The 21443-nt window shown below is 50.2% G+C and overlaps 5 protein-coding genes across 5 annotated transcripts; 2 read left to right on the plus strand and 3 right to left on the minus strand.

The window, feature by feature from the left end:
- Nucleotides 1–63: 63 nt before the first annotated feature.
- On the plus strand, nt 64–1961 carry PFICI_10331 (uncharacterized protein; the record flags this gene model as incomplete). The annotated part of the gene is made up of 5 exons (XM_007838912.1): nt 64–283; nt 529–985; nt 1124–1337; nt 1429–1606; nt 1759–1961. 5 exons carry the CDS (start codon nt 64–66, stop codon nt 1959–1961), a joined length of 1272 nt encoding a protein of 423 aa, XP_007837103.1.
- Nucleotides 1962–7225: 5264 nt separating this feature from the next.
- Nucleotides 7226–7623, minus strand: PFICI_10332 (uncharacterized protein; the record flags this gene model as incomplete). The annotated part of the gene is made up of 3 exons (XM_007838913.1): nt 7226–7371; nt 7443–7502; nt 7563–7623. 3 exons carry the CDS (start codon nt 7621–7623, stop codon nt 7226–7228), a joined length of 267 nt encoding a protein of 88 aa, XP_007837104.1.
- Nucleotides 7624–13526: 5903 nt separating this feature from the next.
- On the plus strand, nt 13527–14641 carry PFICI_10333 (uncharacterized protein; the record flags this gene model as incomplete). The annotated part of the gene is made up of 3 exons (XM_007838914.1): nt 13527–13975; nt 14040–14445; nt 14504–14641. The coding sequence occupies 3 exons, from the start codon at nt 13527–13529 to the stop codon at nt 14639–14641; spliced, it is 993 nt and encodes a 330-aa protein (XP_007837105.1).
- A 2076-nt stretch (nt 14642–16717) lies between these two features.
- Nucleotides 16718–17784, minus strand: PFICI_10334 (uncharacterized protein; the record flags this gene model as incomplete). Its single annotated transcript, XM_007838915.1, has 5 exons — nt 16718–16833; nt 16954–16968; nt 17051–17136; nt 17391–17490; nt 17619–17784. 5 exons carry the CDS (start codon nt 17782–17784, stop codon nt 16718–16720), a joined length of 483 nt encoding a protein of 160 aa, XP_007837106.1.
- Nucleotides 17785–18567: 783 nt separating this feature from the next.
- On the minus strand, nt 18568–20636 carry PFICI_10335 (uncharacterized protein; the record flags this gene model as incomplete). Its single annotated transcript, XM_007838916.1, has 2 exons — nt 18568–19461; nt 19536–20636. 2 exons carry the CDS (start codon nt 20634–20636, stop codon nt 18568–18570), a joined length of 1995 nt encoding a protein of 664 aa, XP_007837107.1.
- Between the last annotated feature and the right edge of the window lie 807 nt (nt 20637–21443).

Raw genomic sequence — 21443 nt, forward strand, 5'->3', positions numbered from 1 at the left:
CCCAACCCCCCCCCCCCCCAATCGCTAGATTACGAAAATCAGGAAAGACCCAATCGATTCACAATGGTCAAGAATATTGTGGTCCTCTCAGGCAATTCACACCCGCACCTTACGGAGCATGTCTGCAGCCTTTTGGGAATCGCTCCCGGCGACCGGATCCTGAGCAAGTTTTCTGGCGGCGAGAGCAGGTGCGAGATCAAGGACTCGGTGCGCGGCAAAGACGTCTTCATCCTCCAGACGGGTGGCGGCGCTGTAAATGACCATATTATGGAGCTGTGTATCAGTGAGTAATGTGCTTCTCCTTGTACTCCTACTTCCAAGTCTTTCATGTACAGTGTACACCACAGATGCACAAGGAGACGAGATAAAAGAAATTAAAAGAAGGAAAAAAGGAGGAAATAGAAACCGAAGAAGGGAGAAACAAAGTGCCACTGTGGGTGTGGGCCTACCCAAATACAATAACGCAAAGGCGAGATATGATGAATTGTATCCAAGCAATATTGACCGACGGTTATCTTCTGGATATAGTGATATCAGCCTGCAAGACAGGTTCTGCGAGAAGGGTCACTGCAGTAATGCCCTTGTTCCCATACTCCCGTCAGCCCGATCTGCCCTACCGCAAGGCGGGCGCTCCCCTGTCCAAGCACGCGGCCTCGGATGCGCCCAAGGACAACAAATACACCTTTGAGAGTGTGCCCACGACCCCTGGCCCAGGTACTCACAGGAGTGCCGGCTTTGGTCACGGCTCAGACCTCAACAAGTTCCTCAGCAAGGTGTCGATTTCAGCATCGCACGAGCCGCGAGGACCACGATCCCACTCAAACTCTGTCACATCGCAGCCAGGGTCCTATACAAAGATCGACTATGATAGTAACGTCTCGGATGCAGCACTCGTCTCGCTGGAGGCCAAACCTGGCTATAAGCGCTGGGTTGCCCAGGCTGGTACCCTCATCGCTGAGCTTCTGACCTGTGCAGGAGCTGACCAGTACGTTCTAAATATCCTTGGCAGTTGCAACAATATGGACATTGAAAGTGCCGAACTATCATGAATCATCGTTGAACCTTAGACCCACAGCCCCTTGCAGGAATGTGTACATGATCTGACGATACCATATTTGTATAGTGTTATCGCGTTGGATCTCCACGATGCGCAGTATCAGGGGTTCTTTGACATTGCCATGGACAACCTATACGCCCGACCTCTACTCACGCGTTATATTCAGCGTAGCATTCCGGACTACAAGGATGCCATAATTGTGAGCCCTGATGCTGGGGGCGCGAAGCGTGCTACCGCCATTGCCGACAGTCTCGGTTTGGACTTTGCTCTCATCCACAAGGTAAGGCCTCCACAACGCCTCCAATGCGTTGAATAGTTGCATGATGATCGGATAAGCGGGCCTGGGGCACACGACTGAAAATTTTGTACAGGAACGACGGCCAACCAAAATCACTGATCGCCAGAACGCAACCATGATGCTTGTTGGCTCGGTTGCTGGTCGTGTATGCATATTGGTGGATGACCTGGCGGATACATCCAATACCATTACGCGTGCAGCCAAACTGGTGCGGCGCGAGGGCGCCACGGCTGTTTATGCCCTGCTTTCACGTAAGTAGCCTCTTGTATTTTTGCTCACCTATGTTGGCTACCTAGTCTTGTAAGCACATGCCTCTTGACAAGGTACTTTGAGATGGCCATTATAGATGGATAGCTCCAAAGAATCCACCTAAAAAGGCAATCGCTAACACATAATGTTGCAGATGGGGTCTTCAGCGGCGACGCGCTGCAGCGTATCAATGCATCGGCTCTCGACAAGGTCGTCGTGACCAATTCCGTGCCTCAGGAAGATCACAAGGCTTTGTGTCCCAAGCTCGAGGTCCTCGACATAGCGCCGATGTTCGCTGAAGCCATCCGGCGCGTCCATCATGGTGAAAGCCTCAGCAGTTTGTTCCACTTTGGCTAGATCCTAGGCTCAGTAGTCCTTCACATTGCGTTTCGTACCCCTATTCGGCAAGACATTGTAAGTACTGGATGGCCCTTGGGGTTGGATTTCGGCTGTTCCTTGCAGGCTCCTTTTTTCAGAATTGTATAATCAGCCTGTTTTCTGGGGCTTGACAATAACATTGCAAACCTTAATTTATTAAAAAAAAAAATATGGATCGGGACAATCCACCGGGCTCGTTGGCGTTTGTGGCTGGCAGATTAGGTTTTCCGGATAGGAAACGGGAATCGCATAAATAGAAATTGACAATTTGTGTGATCAGAAACCCACTCACTCCCTTGCGTAATCGAAGAAAATGGGGAACGCACAGGTACTGTTGATGCTGTTGGACCTAAATCTTGCAGGATCGGAGGCCATCGTTGATCGTGAATCTTGAATTCGGAGAGATTTACCAACCGCCAACCATGAGCCTCGGAGGAACTCCTACCCCGGCTTGGCCAGCGGTGACACTGAACCCTATCCCTGGAACAAATATTTGTTGGGCACGTCAGCAGGGTCAGAAGATTAAGGCTCTGGTTGCGGCCTGCTAGCCCAGTCAGTGACTTTGCGTTCCCATTCGAGGTCGCAGCGGAGGCCCTACGCACATGGCAAGCATGGGTACAGGGGTCGGCAGTGCTTGCCTACGTCCGGCATTGGCTTGCTCTGTCGCCTGTCTCAGACACTGACCCAAAGACCACCTAGTCATAGTACACCCACCACAACGGTGTGATGGTTGTGAAAGAGCAGGTTCTCACATTTGAGGACGTCGGTAAAATTGCCACGAGCAGTCACCCTGCAACAAGTCCCTACTGACAGGCTTGCATATTCGTACAGCCGTGGTCATACTTGGTGTCTTTCGTTTCCGGGACAACGCCTGGATTGATTCGTGAAAAAATCTTTTACCAGACCGCTGGCATCAAGTTGTGCCGAGATGACTTGCGGATCGTATCATCATATTATACTCGGCCCATGTGCATATGACAGGAGGCGGGCAACGTATTGTTGTTGGTCCTTTATTGGCTTTCGTAGCGGTCTCGGCCGTTGCGGCGAGACATGGCAATCCCAATGACCTTTTTTTTTTTTTTTTTTCTCCATCCCTCCCATCCAACACGAACACACAGACACTTCCGTGCGAGCCCGCTGGAAAGGAAGGTTGGCTATTTTTGTCATTGCCTTTGCTTCGTACGAAAGAGGCAAAGGCGGCGCATCGCAAGATTGTCCATGATTGCTTTGTCGCCAATCGGTCGCTTGGAGCTACATCGCAGGTTTGCGTTTTAGGAAAGATGGAGTAAGGTCGATGATCGTAAACAGGGATCCTGGGCTTAGCAAGCCCCTCCTTGCGCAGTCCCGTCTCCTATTGGCCCATCGCAGCATTCCTGGATGCGCCGATTGCGAGATCGAATCACCCAGGTAGGATATCGCCCATATCGCTCGTAGTGTATGAAAAGGTGACGACCATTTGCATCTCTGTCTCTGGGTCCTTGTGAGAGTGTGGAGTCGATACCAGCTCCTTTGCAGCCACCCAGGTCAACAGGTGAGTTTATGGTAGCAGCAAAAGTGGTGACTGAGATGGATTCCAACCAAGGATGGCTCGTAGTAAAGGCACCCGAATAGGCACATCACTCCGACGAGATTACCGAGATTTCCTGCAAAACATCAGCATGATCGTCTGGTCACGATACAAGACCTGTATGCATCAGGGCGTCGTGTGTGCGTGACATCTGTCTGTCAGTTTCAGCTCGCGGGGTGAAAGCTGAGAGGCACACTCACGGCTGGGGGTTGTGCCGTGAGGTCATACTTATCGTCACAGCTCTCGAAGCCCCGTGGGGGACTCCATTCCCGCCCTAGATCCTGTCGTTTGCTTTACTACCATGGATCTCGCGGAGCAGGTAAGGAAAAGTAGATGATATGAGGCAGGAGAAGCGATTCTTGTCACACCGGATACAGCTGGACAGCTGATGCGGCATGTTCAATGCAGTCCCCATCCTCAACCACATGTGTGAAAGCACAAATGACCCGCGGTCAGTCCAAATGTACGTCAGTGGGAAAAGAGGCAATGCCAAGCATTGCCAAAGCCGTTTACCTACATACCGGTTGACTCAAAACGGTGTCGTTTGGTCCAGACCATGAGAGGAGCACGTTTAGCCCCCTCACTGCTCTGTCATGGACATGCCCTATTCTAATTTTTCTGCAGGCTGGCCGGCTCTGAGTGCCGCCGAGAAATGAGCATCTAGAGCTCAATATTCTCATACATGTGTGTGCGCGGTGGGAGGAAAATGACAGAAATGGCAAGCAAGAAGGCTGACATGTGGTTTCCTGGTACGACGTTGACGCCGCATTCTATACTTGGTACTTACCTGCCTGCCGTTCTTCCAGCCTGGCCTATCAGCTATCCCCCAGGGCTGCGAGATGTTGGGCAACAGCAGTTATTGCAGGCCGGCCTACCTTGAGAACATGCCGTTGAAGCAAAGTGACTCTTCTCGCACAATCTGCACGTGGAGAGGGCCGGGTATAGAGGGAGCGATGGATAGAGAACCCCGGAACCGTCTGATTTGACTGTCTCTTCCTCGGTCCTGGCTGGGATCGGCGTTTCTCACAGATCTGGCAGCCCACCGCTTCCAGGGCACCCAGCGAGACAGCAGCCCACGATTGCGATCTTGTAGCAATTTCGCTCGTGGGGTTCAATCTCTTCCACTTTCCGCCCCATTCAGCTCAAGGGTCGGGCTCCTGGTGGGTTGGAATCAATCGTCCATGGCTCGAGCCTCGGAGACGTGGGAAAGGTCCATCTTGATTTAATTTCTTTTTCTTCTTATGCTTTAATACACACCGGTTGAGGATCCCTGCGTCGCTCTCTTAGCTGCATACAGACTGCCTTGACTGGGTGGTTCAGAGTGATCCGGAGGACGTCAGACGCAGCAGCAAAAGAGGGTCCTTACCGTAGTGACCCCCCTCACACCCCTGCTATTGAGGGACAAAATCTCATTAGTATTCCTTATTCCCCGCCGCGTAGCCAGATCCCCGGGATGGCGACAGGGTTGGTGATGTAGTGTGTGAGAATTGGATAATTGAAATTTTTTTTTTTTTTTTGAAAGTGATATTTCAACTGTTTGCATTATGCATGATGCCACGCAAACGTTAGCAGTCAATTAGCGATCAAACACTTCCCAGGTAATCATGGCAATGCGAATCGGGAATGGAGGTGAGGGGGAGAATCCACAGCATAACGGGAATCGCTGCTTAGGGTAAAAAAGAAAAGAAAGAATAGACTAGAAAAAAGAGAGAGCAAGAGGGGGAAAAAAAAAAAAGAAGAGACATTCGGTGATTTGAAGATGGTACAAGTGGCGAGCAGCTGCTGAACATGAGAAATGTTTTGACCCGGGTCGTCGGGTAGTTCCTGCCAGTGTAAAATGATTTGAAATGGCAATTGCGGCTGTGTTTGTATGTATGTAGAGGTAAGAGCTATGTAGGTAGTATATGTGTATGCCATGTACGATTCCTGCCATCAATGTTGAGTTGTTCTCGAAGGTGCATAGAAAATTGATATACTTTCTCTGGCGTAACCCTGCACGTATTCGATGCATAACATAGATACCCAGGTAAAACCAACCCGGTTCTTCTGGGCTTCTTAGGAGTTTCTTTATCCACGGCATACATGATGCCTAAGTAGGTATCTTGCGGATCAGCGTGGCAGGCACATCATGGCTCGGCCTTTCAAATTGTCTAAGTCCCTGGGTTCTCGGCCGCGGGCAGGTTAAGGGGAGGCAAGAAAAAAAAAAGTTTCCACCGAAATCTGGAAGAGCGGCAGCCTGACCGATAATTCAGAAAGATTATACTCTCGGCCCCACCTTGATTCCGGAGTAAGTATCATATGAGATGGACTTGGAAGAAATCAAACAAGGACAACAATAACAAAATGTGATATATTGAATAGATCAGTTCTTGGCGAAATCTTGGTAATGATAATGCTTGTGGTGATGCTGCTGCTTGCTCTTTTATTCCACCGAGAAAAGAAAAAAAAGAAAGTACACTAAGTAGACTTTAGAAACTAATACATTGGTGAGATCAACTGCGGCAGTCAATCCCTCTACTGCCCCATGCCGAACCGCACAAAACAATAAAAACAGAGTAGGAAAAACCAATGTGTTTGTCATCTGCTAATGCGCAAAGTGCTTTTTGAATGTTGCTTCGTGCTAAGCAGTAGATCAGACTCTTTTTCTCTCCCCATGGTTGCAACATGTCTGGCTGTCTGCGCGGTTCGACAGCTGTCATCCCACACCGTCACGAGAGACTTTGACTTTCGTGGAACCTTGCACAAGGAAGAAAAAGACACGGGCGCTCAATTGTCTTCTCTCTTGGATCGTCACTTGTTGCTTCCCGTCTAATGGGGGCTATTGCACAATTGCTGCTCTCAACTCTCAAATTCTTCAATTCTGGGCCCCCCTGTCGTATGATGTTTCAATCTGGGTCCCTTGGGGCGACATGGGTCGAGTTCCTTGCCGCCGGATGTCCTTCCGCTCCTTTGAACAAAAAAAGAAACCATGTTGTTTTTTTCACTCTCTTTCTTTCTTATCGTCGTTTTCTTATCAGTCTCCTCCATATCGACCCGACACCATGCCCTTGGGTGTTTTGGGCTTTCAGGCTCGTACGACAAGATGGACGATGAGGGTGATCGATACCCCTCCAAAAATGGGGGTACTGTAAGCCCCTGCCCACAAGAGTGTCTCGCTACCAAATATTGAAAGAGAAGGAAAAGGAAGGGAATAAAAGGCGGAAAAAAAGGTGCGACCAATAGGATGAGAACATATGAAACATGACAACTTCTGCTCTCAATGCGCATGAGAACCCGAGTATAAAACAAAATATTGGAAATAGTAGGGGAAAACGGGAAATAAGTGATTGGGGCCAAATTCACGGCCAAGTTCTGTACCAAAAGAGTCCCCGAGTTTTGTGTATCCTAGGCTGTGCGTTTCTTTCCAGCCCATCGCCCTCCCTTGTGGAGGCCGTGAGGCCACGAACCCTGTTCCCAACGCCGTACAATTCGATCCCCAGCAGTGCAATGAAGTAGAAGAAAGACGGAATAGTGAGGATAACGAGGCGTGAGGGCAGCGACTAACAACAGTGTGCAGGCTGCTCACCGCCTCGGTGTCTTGTATGGTTGAAAGCGAGAGGTGGTGGGAAAAGAAATATAGAATGGAAAGGTAAAAAGAAAAGAGAGGACTGCTCCCTCCCGTCAACATCATGCCATTCTAGTAGCCCGAGCTGGTGAGCCAAAGCAACGCAGCCTCAGCAGCATCCTCCTTTGCGTTGTTGAGGTTTCTGCCGTCGTACCAGAATTTGGCCTTGACAGGTGTACCGCAGACTTTGACAATACATGACCATGCTGTACGGCCGCCTAGCAAAAGAGAATCAGGTATGTTAGTGCATGGTTGATTGAGATCGGCGGAGAGAGGCCATCGAACATACCTCTCCTGTCTGACACGATCTGAAACTCTGGCATGACCCAGCCATACTCGTGACATTTGTCTATATAAATCATGATTAGTTTTGACAAAACGTGGTTTAGTCTTTGCAGAGGCTACAAACCTTGGAGGTTATCTTGCCATCGAGTGGTTGCGGAAGATTGGTTGGTGGTAGCGGAAGGCATAATGAAGATGAACGACTCTATTGGATTGCCTAATAGCAATATGAGAGTCTATAATTTCAGATTGGAGAGTGTGTTTGAACGCAAACAGAAGTAAGAAGGTGAATTTTGTTGAGATAATGTTCTCGAGGAGGATTATAAAGTCGGTCTTGTCCTATAGTATAGGAGACTAGTCGCGACACGAGGAGACAGAGCACAAGGCTATATGGTGGCAGATGAGGGTTGGTTGTATCATGGAGTTGTTTGCATGATGGTTGCCGACGGCTGTGATATGGATGAAGGGATCTTTCTGTACGAGAGACCGGGCAAGTGCATTGTGGAAGAAGGGAGATGAGGGCCTTTTTCTAATGGGAGCCATTCTTCTTTCAGACGACAGAGACGACAAGCCGCTCGAAATGGGATGTGGTCTTCAGAGGATATTTGCTTTTTCTCTCTTTCTTCTGTCGAGTTGAAGACAATCCACACACCCCCCCTGTTATGCAATATTGAAGGGCTATGGGAGCAAGAGAAAAAAAAAAATGGTCCATCTAGACCAAGAAAGGAAAGTAGTCCTACGCAAAAATAACCGGTATGGAGGTACCCTGTACCTCCAATGCAGGCGGGTGTAAGTCATCATATCTCTCTCATTGCCAGTGGGTTATTCCAGCCGCGCCGAGCAAAGCGCGTCGGGGCATCCCGTTGCGCACAACAAATGTGATCCGGGGTGAGTTTTGCAGGAGGGAAGAAAAAGTGACAGAATAAGGCTACTCCCTGGTGTCTTTTCGGCCTGGGACTAGGACAGGGCATGGTTTTGCGAGGTCTGCACAACAAGGCAGTGGAACATGCTTCTTTCCGTTACTCAAGCCGGGCCGGAGAATTTTTTTCTCTCTCTCTATTTCTTTCTCTCTTTAGTGTTGCACCGCAACACGCAATTCTGAAGTATGAGAAGCTTATTCGGCCACTACCGCTCCCATGGGCCCCACGATTAATGAAATGCCCTTGCCTGGGCTTTGTAGATGAAGAGTCTCTCCGCCGATAAATCGGCGTCTTGCTTCCCGTATTGTCCGTAGCCGATGGTATACTAGATGATTCCCATCTTGGCAGCGGCAGCAGACATGATTTGCAAAGCCTTACCCGAGTCGTCATCGTGCGTTTCTATTAGACCCAACGGTAGGGCAAATCGCCGTCATGACTTGGCTTGGCTGGGGAATCAAGTGGGCTGCTGGAAAGGCCAGACTAGTGGATGTCAGTAAGCAGGTATGTACTTCGTAGTCGGTAGAAACCTCGCATCTTGGTCTCAATAAGGATCAGTGCCCGTTTTTTTCGTTTTGGTTGCTGAGAAGACAATGAATAATAGCTGTCACTCTGAACACGGCAGGCTAGACATGTGCCCATGCCCGATGGTACCCAGCGAGTGGTTTTCTTCGACGTGTTCCAACATGTTGTCACTCATTCGCCCGACCGTCGTTGTAAGGTCGAACACAAAGATGGTTTGCTTTTGTTACTAAGATGCAGCAAAATGTACCTCAGTGAGGCCTGAGGGTGGCCAGTACTACCGATGTACCGAAACGCTCCTTTGAAATGTATCTAGTTCTGCATTTCGGTATGTATTCTGCCGTAACAATGGAGGAATTCGTCCACGTGCAGATTCATGCTATGGAACAGAAGCGCCAGCGTTGGCTGAGGGGGCGAGCAAGTGCCTCTTTTCGGACAGATAATGTGTAGAGAATTGCCAGGCTGCTATCAGACGACCTCGTGTTTTCAGGTACTTGGTGTACTCTACGGAGGTAATTGTCGCAATTAGGGGGGTTCAAGGACATGGCTTCCAGTACATAGTATGGCCAGCCGGCAGGAGGTTTTAGAGTTTCGGCATTGACAGTTGCCATGCTGCAATAAAACGCCGCCGTGTGGCATGTCGTGTTTTCTTCTAGAAAGAGGGCTGATCCCACTCACCGTTGCCCAATGCTTGCACTGCCGCAGTGGTCAAGGCGCGAGACCACCTTACAGTACCATACCTACATCGATAACTAGGTAGGTATGTACCTAGCAGCAATGTTCACTACACAGATCCACCAGGCTGTGGACTGCATAAGGGTGATCAGAGACAATTCACTTGGGCGTTCTGTGAGCTGACAAGTTCATCTGACCTACAACGTTGCTTTTCGGCCGGTGATGAAGAAGAAAAATTAATCAAATGCTCAGATCGACTTCTGGTACATTTCTGTCTGTACAAGGTGGTGCTCTGCGCTATGTTGACTTTTCCCCCCTGAAATTACAATGGGTACTAACTATGGTACGTCTTGTCAATATATACTGCCACAATATTGCTAGAAAGCACAGTAGGTGGCAGACAGTTGGGGCCTTGAGAACAAAGATTGGATAACCTAGAAGTGTACTATGTATTGTAGGGACCAACCTACCGGCCTACCTGCCCTATACCCTACACAAAGCATCAGGGCATAATTCCACTAAGGGATCGAAAAACTTCCGTGCCATCCTGAGCCATGCACGAAAGCTAGGCAGACAACCTCCAACATACACAGTACATGGTGTACGTACATAACTACAAGGAAGTGTGAGCAGTAGTAGAGTGACTTGACCTAGGTATGCAGCCCAGGTCAGCCCTCGAATCTGACGTGCGTAACGATGCTTCGTAGATAGTCTTCCCTTATTGTTGAATCGAACCGACCAGAGAAAAAAAAGGTATCACACAAGATCCTGTATGGTAAAGCTGCTGCGGCTCGGCTCTCGGGTAGAGCAGTGCAACAACAAGTACATACAGGTCTTGTAACCGTCGGAGAAACGGAAAGCTGTGTGTTTGCTGCAGTGACACGGAATAGGAAACACGACAGAAGATTTGGATTATTTTCATGGGATAGAGAATATCGATACAGAGTATGTATAGAAATGGGGCATTGGAGAAAAGGAGGAAGAGCCAAATGTAGATTGAAGCAGGGTGCATCCAACGCAGATCGTCTGTCAATATTTACCTACTTTAGGGGCCGGTAAGTACACACTAGAGCAAGCACAGGCGGCAGCTTCCTGACTGAGCAGTGCACGAACCATGAGTTCGAAAGGACCAGGGCTCAGGGGTGAGAGAACCCGGCGCCGATCATCCATGTCGTCGACTGGCTGCACGCGGCACGCGGGGGGAATTGACAGCGATGCGCATCTCCCTACTGCAAGCACATCTCTAACTTAAAAAAAAAAGACTACTAAAAAAAAAACTCGTGCCTTTAGATTTATTACTATTATTCTTGATATTTCTTGGCCGTCGCCGATTGGGTGTGTAAGTTGTAATAAGGGTATTCTTTGCTACTGCAGCTGCATCACGGCTTGGCGACCCTGCTTGCGTGCTTGCTGGCTAGCTGCTGGGTGACATGATGCCGTCTGATCACATCTTGTTGCCGGTGTGCATATGAAATATGCAAAACTCACAATGGAATCGACCCAAGGCCAGCTGAAGATCGACGAGATCGCCCAGAGCAGCGGGAATCTCTTGGGGGGGCACTGCGCCCATCATCATCGTCACCCGGCCACACCGTTCCGCGTCGCCTATTATCGGTGGGTTGCTGTATTGGGCGGTGCAGTGCTGGACTTGCACCACACTATTGGCAGTTTGCAACTTCTTCAGCGTCGCTGCGACCACGATGGATGCCGCCTGGGCATCTGCGTGCGATATGAAACTTGTCCGCGTGAAGCAAGCCCATGTTGGGCACGCACTGCATTCTGCTTGACGCTCGCTGCTGCTGCTGGGTTGGAAGCATTCGTTCCCGAACCCCACTCTCGCTTTGCTTCTTCAATCACTCGTCTGATAATCTTTCTCGGATATCGCTTACGATCTCTCAGGGTATGCCAAAGAACTTTCTTTTCTATCGCTCAATTCACCAATAAGCGCGTGTACGTACATACTGCTCGAGATGGACCATGCAACGGTCAGTCGTAGCCACGCAGGTAGCCAACTAGCCAGCCAGCCAGCCAGCCCATGCGATGCCATGCGATGCCATGCGTATCACTCATGAAGCGATTGGGTCCTATCAATTGGATTGGCGAAACGGACGTAACGGTGGACGGTCTGAAGTCGTTCGATCGATTCCGACCAGCTTACGACCGTTGAGCCCAGAAAAACTTTTATGCAATCGACCTTCATGGCCATCTGTCGCATTCTGGCGGGAGGAACGGTACATGCATGAATGTAGGGCCGAGTCGTCAACGACAAGCACTTCCGCCTCGTAAAGAACCATCCATTTCTTGGCCCGTTTCGTTGAGCCGCGAAGAAAGGACAAGGGACATCCCTCTCCCTGTTCGCCCAATGTCTCGTACGCGATTGGACCAACGGGTGTGATGGAGTCCCAGTCTCACCGGTCGTGAACGAGCATGGCTCTCGTCATCAGGAAAAAGCAACTCACGCCCAGGAGGGCTAAAGATTTGACACTCGAGCATCCTGGCCAGAACCTAGAATTGTTGCGTGGCGACAGCACACAAACCACCACCGTCCATACCAGGGCCCTCAAGCTGGTTGGCATGTCATCCTCCAGCTTGCTTCCCATTGCATGTTGCACAAGCAACCATCGTCGCACGATCGCCAGGTCTGTCTGTCCGTCCGTCTGCCCATGAAGAAGGATAAGAAAGAGACGAAGAAGATACTCATTGCAGCCCTTGACCATGGTCCACCGTCATGTCGGTCGCATCACATCATTGAGGGTTCAGCCGACGAATGCTTGACGAAGTCTGCCTGTGTCCCCTATTGTGATGCCAGCGTACAGAGTACGACAATGGGCGATTGCATTCGACAGTCGAGATCAATTGAAATAATCCCGACACGCCGACTAGTGCAGCATGGCATGTGATACAACCCCAATGGTCTCCTCTTTTTTTTTTTCTTTTTTTCCTTCCTCCTTGGTTATCGGCATTCTTTCTTGAATATTTCTGGCTGAATCAGAGAGCACAAACTTACCGAGTCGTGCTCGCCCCCCCGCCCATCAGAATTTAGATAGACGTCCCTACGTACGGTACGTACGCTCGTCGACGCGACCGAGGTTCAACCTGATTGGAGGCGGCCCCTTCGGCGATAAGAATGACGGCGTTTGGACAGTGAAATCCCTACCCTTCTACGAAACACCTGCCTCTTACCTAGGAACCTGATCAAGCACATTTGCATTTATTCCCGGTCCATCGATATCGATCGGCCACGCGCAGCAGACTGCAGGACCGGCCAAAGCAGAAGAAAGAAGAAAAAAAGCAATGCACAGGAAAGGAAAAGAAAACGTCCTCTGTCGGACCTGCATGCAGCTTGGCCCGATCGGTAAAGTCTATCTATCCGTGAATTACTTAAAAGAAGAAGAAAAGGAATCATGAAGTCTACAGAGTACCCATGGTATCATCATAGCCATTGACGACTTACTCAACCACCAAGTCAGTCATCTAGATTCAGTCAGCCCAGTGAGTGCGGCTGACAAGTTAGCAATTCTATGATCAAATCCGGTGCCTACCTAGGTACGGAATAAGTGGCCACAAGAGGGACAATGCCAAGACCCCGGTTGCCCCCTAGAGGCCCCCCAGGATTCTTCGGTACCTTGCCTAGGTGGCCCTAGACAAAGTGTGGAGTACCTCGGCATCTCGTTGGTTTTGGCCTCGATTACCCCAGATCTGGATCACGTTTGAGCCGAGTCCAGCTTTTTCTCACCTCTGAATCCCGCCGTTATCATCGTGTCTCCCCTTCTCCCTTTCTTCATCATCATCTTCATCGTCTTGTTTTCTGCCCACTGTATTAGACCAAGGTGCCGCTCTGATATACATACACTGACCCCGTTCATCGTCATTGCGTTGCATGTGCTTTTGTTCCCCCACTGCTGGCACTACACTAGCATTTGACACCCTCGCTTAGTGCTCATTCCCCCAGGCGCCTGACAGCTAACGGCGACAAGATGCCGTTCGACACCGAGCTCACACGCCGTCTCGGCATCAGGATCCCCGTCGTGCAGGGCGGGATGCAACATGTTGGTTACGCCGAGCTCGCCTCTGCCGTGTCCAACGCGGGTGGCTTGGGCATCCTGACTGCCCTGACCCAGCCGACACCGGAAGACCTGAGGAAGGAAATCCGTAAGACAAGAACAATGACCAAGTATCCTTTTGGTGTCAACATCACCCTGCTGCCAACGCTCAACCCTCCAGATTACGGTGCCTATACTCAGGTCGTCATTGACGAGGGCATCAAAGTCGTTGAGACTGCCGGAAACAGCCCCGGGCCTGTCATTTCAAGACTCAAGGCCGCTGGCATCATCGTCCTGCACAAGTGTACCACCATTAGACATGCACAGAGCGCCATTAAACTCGGCGTTGACTTTCTTTCAATAGACGGCTTTGAATGTGCCGGGTGAGTTACCAAACATGCCCTTTCCCTGGCTTGGACGACCTGACTACTGACACATGACATACAGACACGTAGGCGAGTCAGATATTACAAATTTCATCCTGTTGAACCGGGCTCGCCAATCGCTCAAGGTACCTTTCATTGCCTCAGGCGGCCTGGCTGATGGCCAAGGCCTGGCTGCCGCCTTGTGCCTTGGCGCGGAAGGGATCAACATGGGCACTCGGTTCATGTGCACGGTTGAGGCGCCCATCCACCACAACATCAAGGAGGCCATTGTCAAGGCGTCGGAGACCGACACGGCCTTGGTAATGAGGCGCTGGACTAACACCACCAGACTATTCAAGAACAAGGTGACTGAAGCCGCCCTCAAGGTGGAGCGGGAAAGCAAGTCGGACAAGTTTGACGAGATGGCACCGCTCGTCAGCGGCAAACGTGGACGCGAGGTCTTCATCAATGGTGATCCTGACTATGGAGTGAGTCACCTACGCCACAATGCAAACGTACCTTTGACTAATAAAAATATTCGCACAGGTCTGGACCGCCGGTCAGGTCATTGGTCTTATTCACGACATTCCTACATGCCAGGAACTTGTGACACGTATTGAGAAGGAGGCTGAGGAAACATTGACGTCCAAGCTCAAGCTGACTACATCAAAGGCGAAGCTATAGATGGATAGACTCGTACTATTGCATGATATTGATTCCATGGCCGTATCTGCTCACGAAAGCTCAACTGCGGCTCATTAGCCGGGCGTTGATCACTACTGAATAGGAAGTACCCTTTTTGCGCATCTTAAAGCTTAGCACGTAAATAGACTACAAAGAAGATGCTTTTCTAGTACGAGATTTGCGCGGCGACGGAGTTCCCTCCGTCAATAAATTAAAATCTGACTTGTCACTGACTGTCTAAAGTGCGCGCCACAACGCCGGGCCGCACCGTCCAACCGCGTGTTGACAAACAAGGGCCCCATTGCTATATGTGACGGAGCGTTATAGTCAATAATTCCCACAGGAGCGGTTGGCGAAATGCACGTCTTGTAGATCATTGATCGGATCATCAGTTCCGGATGGATCTAGATTCGTAAACATGTGCTGCTTATCATGTCCAATGACAGTAATCTCTGCGGGCGTGGGGATTGCCTGTTGAACGAAACAAAACTTTCTTCTTTTTCTTCTCCCTCCCTCAAATCTCTGGATACATTGAGCAGGGAAGGAAAGAAGAAAAATAAGAATGAGATGAGCCCCTCGCCCCCCCCCTCGGCGCGCAGCTAGGGCATGGGGGGTCTCTTGGCTTCGTTGGGTTTACCCTGGCTTTTGCCTGACCTTGTATCTAGTACCAAGGTCTCGTAATTACATTAAAGAATAACAAATAAATGATAGTATTAATTAATTGACAATCAACAGGCCTCGGCCCAAGTGATCTGCATTTCCACGGCCCTACAAGGCTGCAACTGTGGATACTACGGAAAAGCAACCGGCAGGCATTTCTCACATGGCTTGTCAGATGATAGGTTGCGGCGCTATGCCCGCTTACGTTTTTGTCTCTTCTTCACATTCTTTTTATTTTCTTTCTTTTCCTCCCATGGTCCACCATTTCCCAGCTTTGGAATCACATATTGCCGCCCTCCTCTAGACAGCTACTGTGACTCAACTTTGCTGCGCTGGATGGCGTAGGCACAATAAAATGTTAGGATGATGCCAGTGAGCCATTCCCGGGATTATCTCTGTCTCATAAATTTGTCTTTCATCTTTGTCTTACAATGGCAAACGCCACGAAAAGAGACGAGGCTGGTCAACGCGCGCTGCGTTGTATCAAATGATCAAGAAATAGAAAATGAGATACATGATTCCAAATAAAAGCGGCAAAGCTCCACAGTCAACATCTCGGCCGATTGCACTACATTTTCTTCTTTCCAAAGCCCGAGGAACGGGGATCCACCAATGAGCCAAGCTCATATGTACAAAGAATGCAAGAGACAAGCCCCAAGAACATGGATCTACCAATGAGGAGGTAGTAAAAAAAGCAAAATTAGAATTAAAAGAAAAAAAAAATTGGACAAATGATATATGGTTCCGAAGGGAAAGTAACTCGCAAGGTCCTCTGACTTACGACCTATCATATCCCTTTCGACAGCAACACAACAGTGTAGTTAGGCACGCGCAAAGGGAATGAAAAAGAGAGCCGCCCCGCCTGGGCCCTGCGGGAGCGGATATCTTTCCGCAGTTACTCATGAGTGGTCCTTTTCGACGTGATATAGATTATATGCAACATTGAAAGAACCAATGAGAGACAAGTCGAGATTCCTGTATGCGCATGTGAGAGTGAGAGAGAGAGAGACGGGGAGAAAAGAAAGAAATAAATAAAGCGGAGAACCTGCTCCGGGGGAAAAGGGTGATGGAATCCTCTCATTTTTTCTTTCTCTTTTTCTTTAAACCCCGAAGAACGGCGACACGGCATGGGGGATGGAACAACCATGCCCCAGGGCAAGCCATGGACATATTGCTTGGCTATCTAGATGGAATGTTACATTCGGCTGGCACCCACTGCTTTCATAGGGAGACGTGACTGGCTCGCGAATCTGCAACATAATGTTAAACTTTTTTCCACCCCTTCATAACTCATTCCCATTGTATCGATAAAGTATCAAGCAAAATCACTACGAATACACCACAGCTTGGGGATAGTGTGGAAAGAGGAACAAGCTTTATTTCCTTTTCCTGTTTATACCGAAGTATTTTTTTTTTTCAAGGCTCGGACTCGACGTCAGGGGGAAAGGTACCAAACAGCTCCATGATATGCTGGGTTTGATCCGGAGTCAGCTTCTGGCCCGATGTCGTGATCTTGCTCATGGTGCGAAAGTCTGCGGAGGTTCGGGCAAGAGTCAGTTTGAGAGTTCTTGTTAGAAATGACCCGGAAATCGATATCCGGGTTTGGATAACGCGGATGCGTTGTGAGAGGCCTCTCATGCTGGCAAACTTACAGTCCATGTAGTATCCTAAGAAGACACAACACGTCAGTCACATGTAACCAAATAAAGAAAAGCTTCTCGTCAAGACGACGCAAATGTTAGTGCATACCTGGTGTAGCAGTCATGAAGAACTCGGCAGGCTCTGAATCACTTGCATTCTTGAAAGTATGAATCGCTCGGGGAGGTACCGTCATTCTGAGCACATGTCAGCCCTCATCTTCCACCCGACAATAGAGCGGACGGTCGCGAATCTTTTCCCAACACCGACGCGAGGAAACAAGGCTTCCTCTCAAGAGGCGCTCGATCCCAAGGCTGCTAGTCTCCTCCTTACCTGCAGCCTCGACAAAAAGGACCTCGATTGCTTGCTCATGTCACAACCAAAACTCAGGTACAGAGAAATGGGGAACAGAAGCCAAATCAGAGGAACAGATATGGCTATGAATACTCACAATTCACCCACGCCAACGACAACATTGGCATCAGGCGTAACAAAGGTAACCCTCCCCTTGGTGACGAAGAAGCACTCGTCATGGAAGCGGTGCCAATGCACTATCAATGGCAAAGAAATCCTCAAGTCAGCGTCTTCTTCTTCTTTGTATTCTCCCTCTCTCTCTCACTCTTTCGAGTCAAGCTGACCTGCTTGAACAAGCAATAATCAGGAAGAAAACAAGACTCACTTGGTGGCCCACTGGCTCCTGCCGGTAGCTCAAGCAGCATACAACCGATCCGATTGTCCGTGTGCGTACCGTCCTCGAAAATGTATATGGTCGTGGGCCCGACCTGGACCTTTTCGCTGTTTTCGCGCGTCTGGTGCAGCACGGGCACGGGACCACGGAGAGGCATGCTGGCAGGAGGAGATCAAGGTAAGACGAGAGGGATATACTCGATAGGTGTATGTACACCCAGCCTTGGCCCAAAATACCCAATGTTCGCTGCCTGTAAAGGAAATGAGTCCAATGAGCAGAGTTGAAATTAGGCAGAAGGTTGCACTGAGCTGGAACGAGGTGTTTGATCATCAAAGAAAAAGATGAAGTGACGCCGACCAAGTCAGTATGTTGTAAGCTGCTCCAAAGGTCACGCGGGACGTTTGAACGGAGCTCCGGTGGCCTTCCCCGGACGGGGTTTCTTTAGCTTCGGTCCCGAACTGGCCAGTCCTAATGGCTCCCATTTACCACACCAATATGAGAGTCCCTGACCGATCACCTGATATCAGATGTTCCCCTGCATCTTGGAAATCTGCGTTATGCAGGGGATACGCTTATTTTCATGTATATATTTCTTTTTGAAATGGATGCAGGATAAACTCTGTCATTTGGTACGAGCCGTGTCTTACACGCTCTGCAATTATTTGTCTACCCAGAGCAACCTGAAGATGCTTTCATTATTCCTACTGAGCACAGTGCTCTGACATTGCGCCTTGATGTATGAATACACATGAAAACCACCAATATGACGACAGTCCTGATGAGGAAAGAAGAAGAAAAAGAGCAAAGTCCAACGCCGCCGTCCTGGAAAACCTGCTGATGCATGCAAAGAGAGAATAGACCGCTGAAAAACGCCTGTATGATGATGATGATGGGCAACCCAGGTTGGGTACTGGACCCAATTGCCAATGTTGAAAACTTCTTATTCAATGCTCATGCGCATCAACCCATCGTGTGTATCCACCATGCCTTGGAACCCGACTCGGCCCTTAGCACCACTGATCGGCCTTCCATTATTCGTGGCACCACCACCCGTAGTTCCACCCGTACTGCCATTGTCGCTCGGCGTGCCAGAGGCCTTGTCGCCTCCATTGCTTCCCGGCCGCGAGCCCCATGGCGCCATATCGCGCTGTAGGGGGCTCTGCATAACGGGCGAGTTGTGTACGCTCATGCCAGGGCTGACTGCTCGTCTCTTGAAGCCGACGGGGTCGAAGTCGTCGTCCCTTCGTCGCTTATTGTTGATGCGACGGGTAATCTCTTCGGCAGTCGGTGGCAGCTTCGGTCCTTGGGATCCCGTGGCAGAACCCGAGGCCTGGGGGGTTTCCGAACGCTGGCTATCGCTCTCGTTGCCAATCATTGCAAGCGCTGGACCGGGCCCGAATAAGCTGTTATGCCGCGTCAGAGGCGAGTCCATGTTCATATCGCTAATGCCCGACGATGAGCCACGAGGCAGAAATGCTGGGGGCGGTGGCGTAACCCGACTGCCGGCCACGCTGCTTGTCTCGGAGAAGTCATCCCAAAATTGTTTTCCCTTAGAATTCTTGAGTGCTTGTTGCTTGAAGCTGCTGGACAAGCCCGAGTCCGCTATGAGGTCGTCATCCAGCATATCGTCAATGGTTTCATCGTTTAGATTGGGCGAGGACTTGGCCGACGCTATATCGAGGGGAGGGGGTCCGGATTGCACTCGAGGCTCCAGGTCCATATCGCTCTCGCGCACCTGACGAATAACTTCGGCTTCCCTTCGAAATTCGGAGTCGACAGGCGCGCCTTCCTCGGCCAGTGCGGCTCGAATGCGAGCAAACCCCTTGGTTTTGGGCTGCACAAAAACAGAGATTAGTACGACGCCATTGCAAAAGTCGGCTTGAACTCGTGGCGGAATGATGTACTCACAAGAAGGTTGCCGCGCCGGGTCACTGCGCGCCTGACAACTCCTCCACGACCGTCTCTAGGAATGTCAATAGCATCCATAGCCTTCTCGTCATCCGCGGCGGATATGTGCAATTGATTGGCGGCCCAGCTAATGCTCTCCCTCCTTGCATGTGATCCGGGGGAATCCTTCATCTCGCTGACGACGTTATTCGGAGGGGACTTGGACAACCCGGGAGGCGCGGCAGGATTGAAGCCCAACCCCAGTAGACCACGAAACTTTTTCTTTGGTTGTTTCCTCGGTCGTGCCCTGAAGCTGTTCAGACTATTTGCGGCAGGCGAGTTGCCGGGCATCCACGGAATCCCAGAGACCTGGCCAGTTTTTGCTGCGTGGGGTGTGCCCATAAAAGCGTCCTCCATCTCCTCATCCATTGGATCGTCATCGTCGGAGCTCGATGAAGTATCAGAGCCCAAGGCCATGTGGTGGTGATTGGCACTCCCAATGGAGCTGGAAACATTCATGCGTTCCTGATTACCCATAATAGACCACAACGAGTTGGATGATTGTTCAATGCCATATTCCCCAATGCTCCGGCCTGGAATATTCATGGCCCTTCCGCCGCCGATCGTTGGGGAAGTATCTGGTGACGACTGCTCGGCCAGGGTGGAGTGGTGCAGACTGGTCGCTGCTCTCGAAAAGTCGAGGCCCCGCGATCGTCTGGGCAGGATATTGGTTGGAGAGGCATATATGTGGGACTGGTCCAGCTTTGGAGACAATGGGCTGGGCTTGACGTATGATGATGGCTGGCCTTGTCCTGGCGTCGTAGCTGTGTCGCGACTGGGCAGATGCAGTGATAGGCCACGGAGGGGGAAGTCGGGTCGCCGCGGGGTAACAGGCGCAGGAGTCGTGCTTTGTGCAGCCGTTGACGACGCGACATCCCGCAGTGAACTGTCGTCCTTTGACGTTCTTCTCGTGTCGATTATGAAGGGCGAGGGTGACAATTGGGCGCCGCCTCCATCCGATAGGCTTCGAGTCTTAGTGAGGCACTGCTCTGGTGCGAGAACACTGCCCATGTCCTGCTCGCCCACAATCACGTCGTCTTCGCCGTGTTTGATCGCTTCCATGGCTAAGATCTCGTCATGTTCAACTTGACAATGCGACAGATTGCAGAGTATTCAAAAAATCGTTCGACGATGGTATCCCGCTGAGAAAGGCCCTTGGTGGGCCAGGAACACGACGAGTTTGTTTGTCACTCAGGGCCTTGAAGCGTGTCGCGGCACCCAAAGTGTTGGCGCTTAGATTGATTGCTTTCGCTTGCGAGATGCCGCGGTTGTGTCAGTTTCAGTCAGACGTGATGGAGTAACCAATGGACAGCGTCCAGGTCTGCGGATTGGCTTCCAAGTCGATGATTTGAATTTCAGTGTCTCAGTACGGGATGATGATGAGGGAAGGTAATGTAGTTATCCTAGAAAGCGAAGCTCCATTGTAGTCTACAATCAGCAGATGTGGAGTTCATCGCATAGTGTACATCGAGTTAGTAAGTGACGTCTAGCGTACCTAGTGTACACTATGTAGCCCAGCACTCACACAGACCACACGCAACAGACCACATCACCAACATACTCCATTATGGGCCAGCCAGCGGCAAGCCTGGCAAGGTCGAATGGCTCGAACTTGGCCCCATCTGAGTCGAGCATTCATAAGCCTTGTTTTAGTGTATTTAGGTAGGGAAGTCAATGTAGTGGGACCGACAAGGGCAATAGGCGTAACTGATAGCGCATCTCAACGCCCTGGAAAGGCTCTCAACTATTGGTGGTATTATATTACCAAAATTTTGGAGATTGGTATGCGTTCACGACCTGAGACAATTCACACACAGGTTTTTATCTGCTTATCCATGTAGTTGCAATAATAGTCAAGATTATCCTAAT

This window comes from Pestalotiopsis fici (assembly GCF_000516985.1).
Source record: "Pestalotiopsis fici W106-1 unplaced genomic scaffold PFICI_Scf_7, whole genome shotgun sequence".
In the NCBI taxonomy this organism is placed as follows: Eukaryota; Fungi; Ascomycota; class Sordariomycetes; order Amphisphaeriales; family Sporocadaceae; genus Pestalotiopsis; species Pestalotiopsis fici.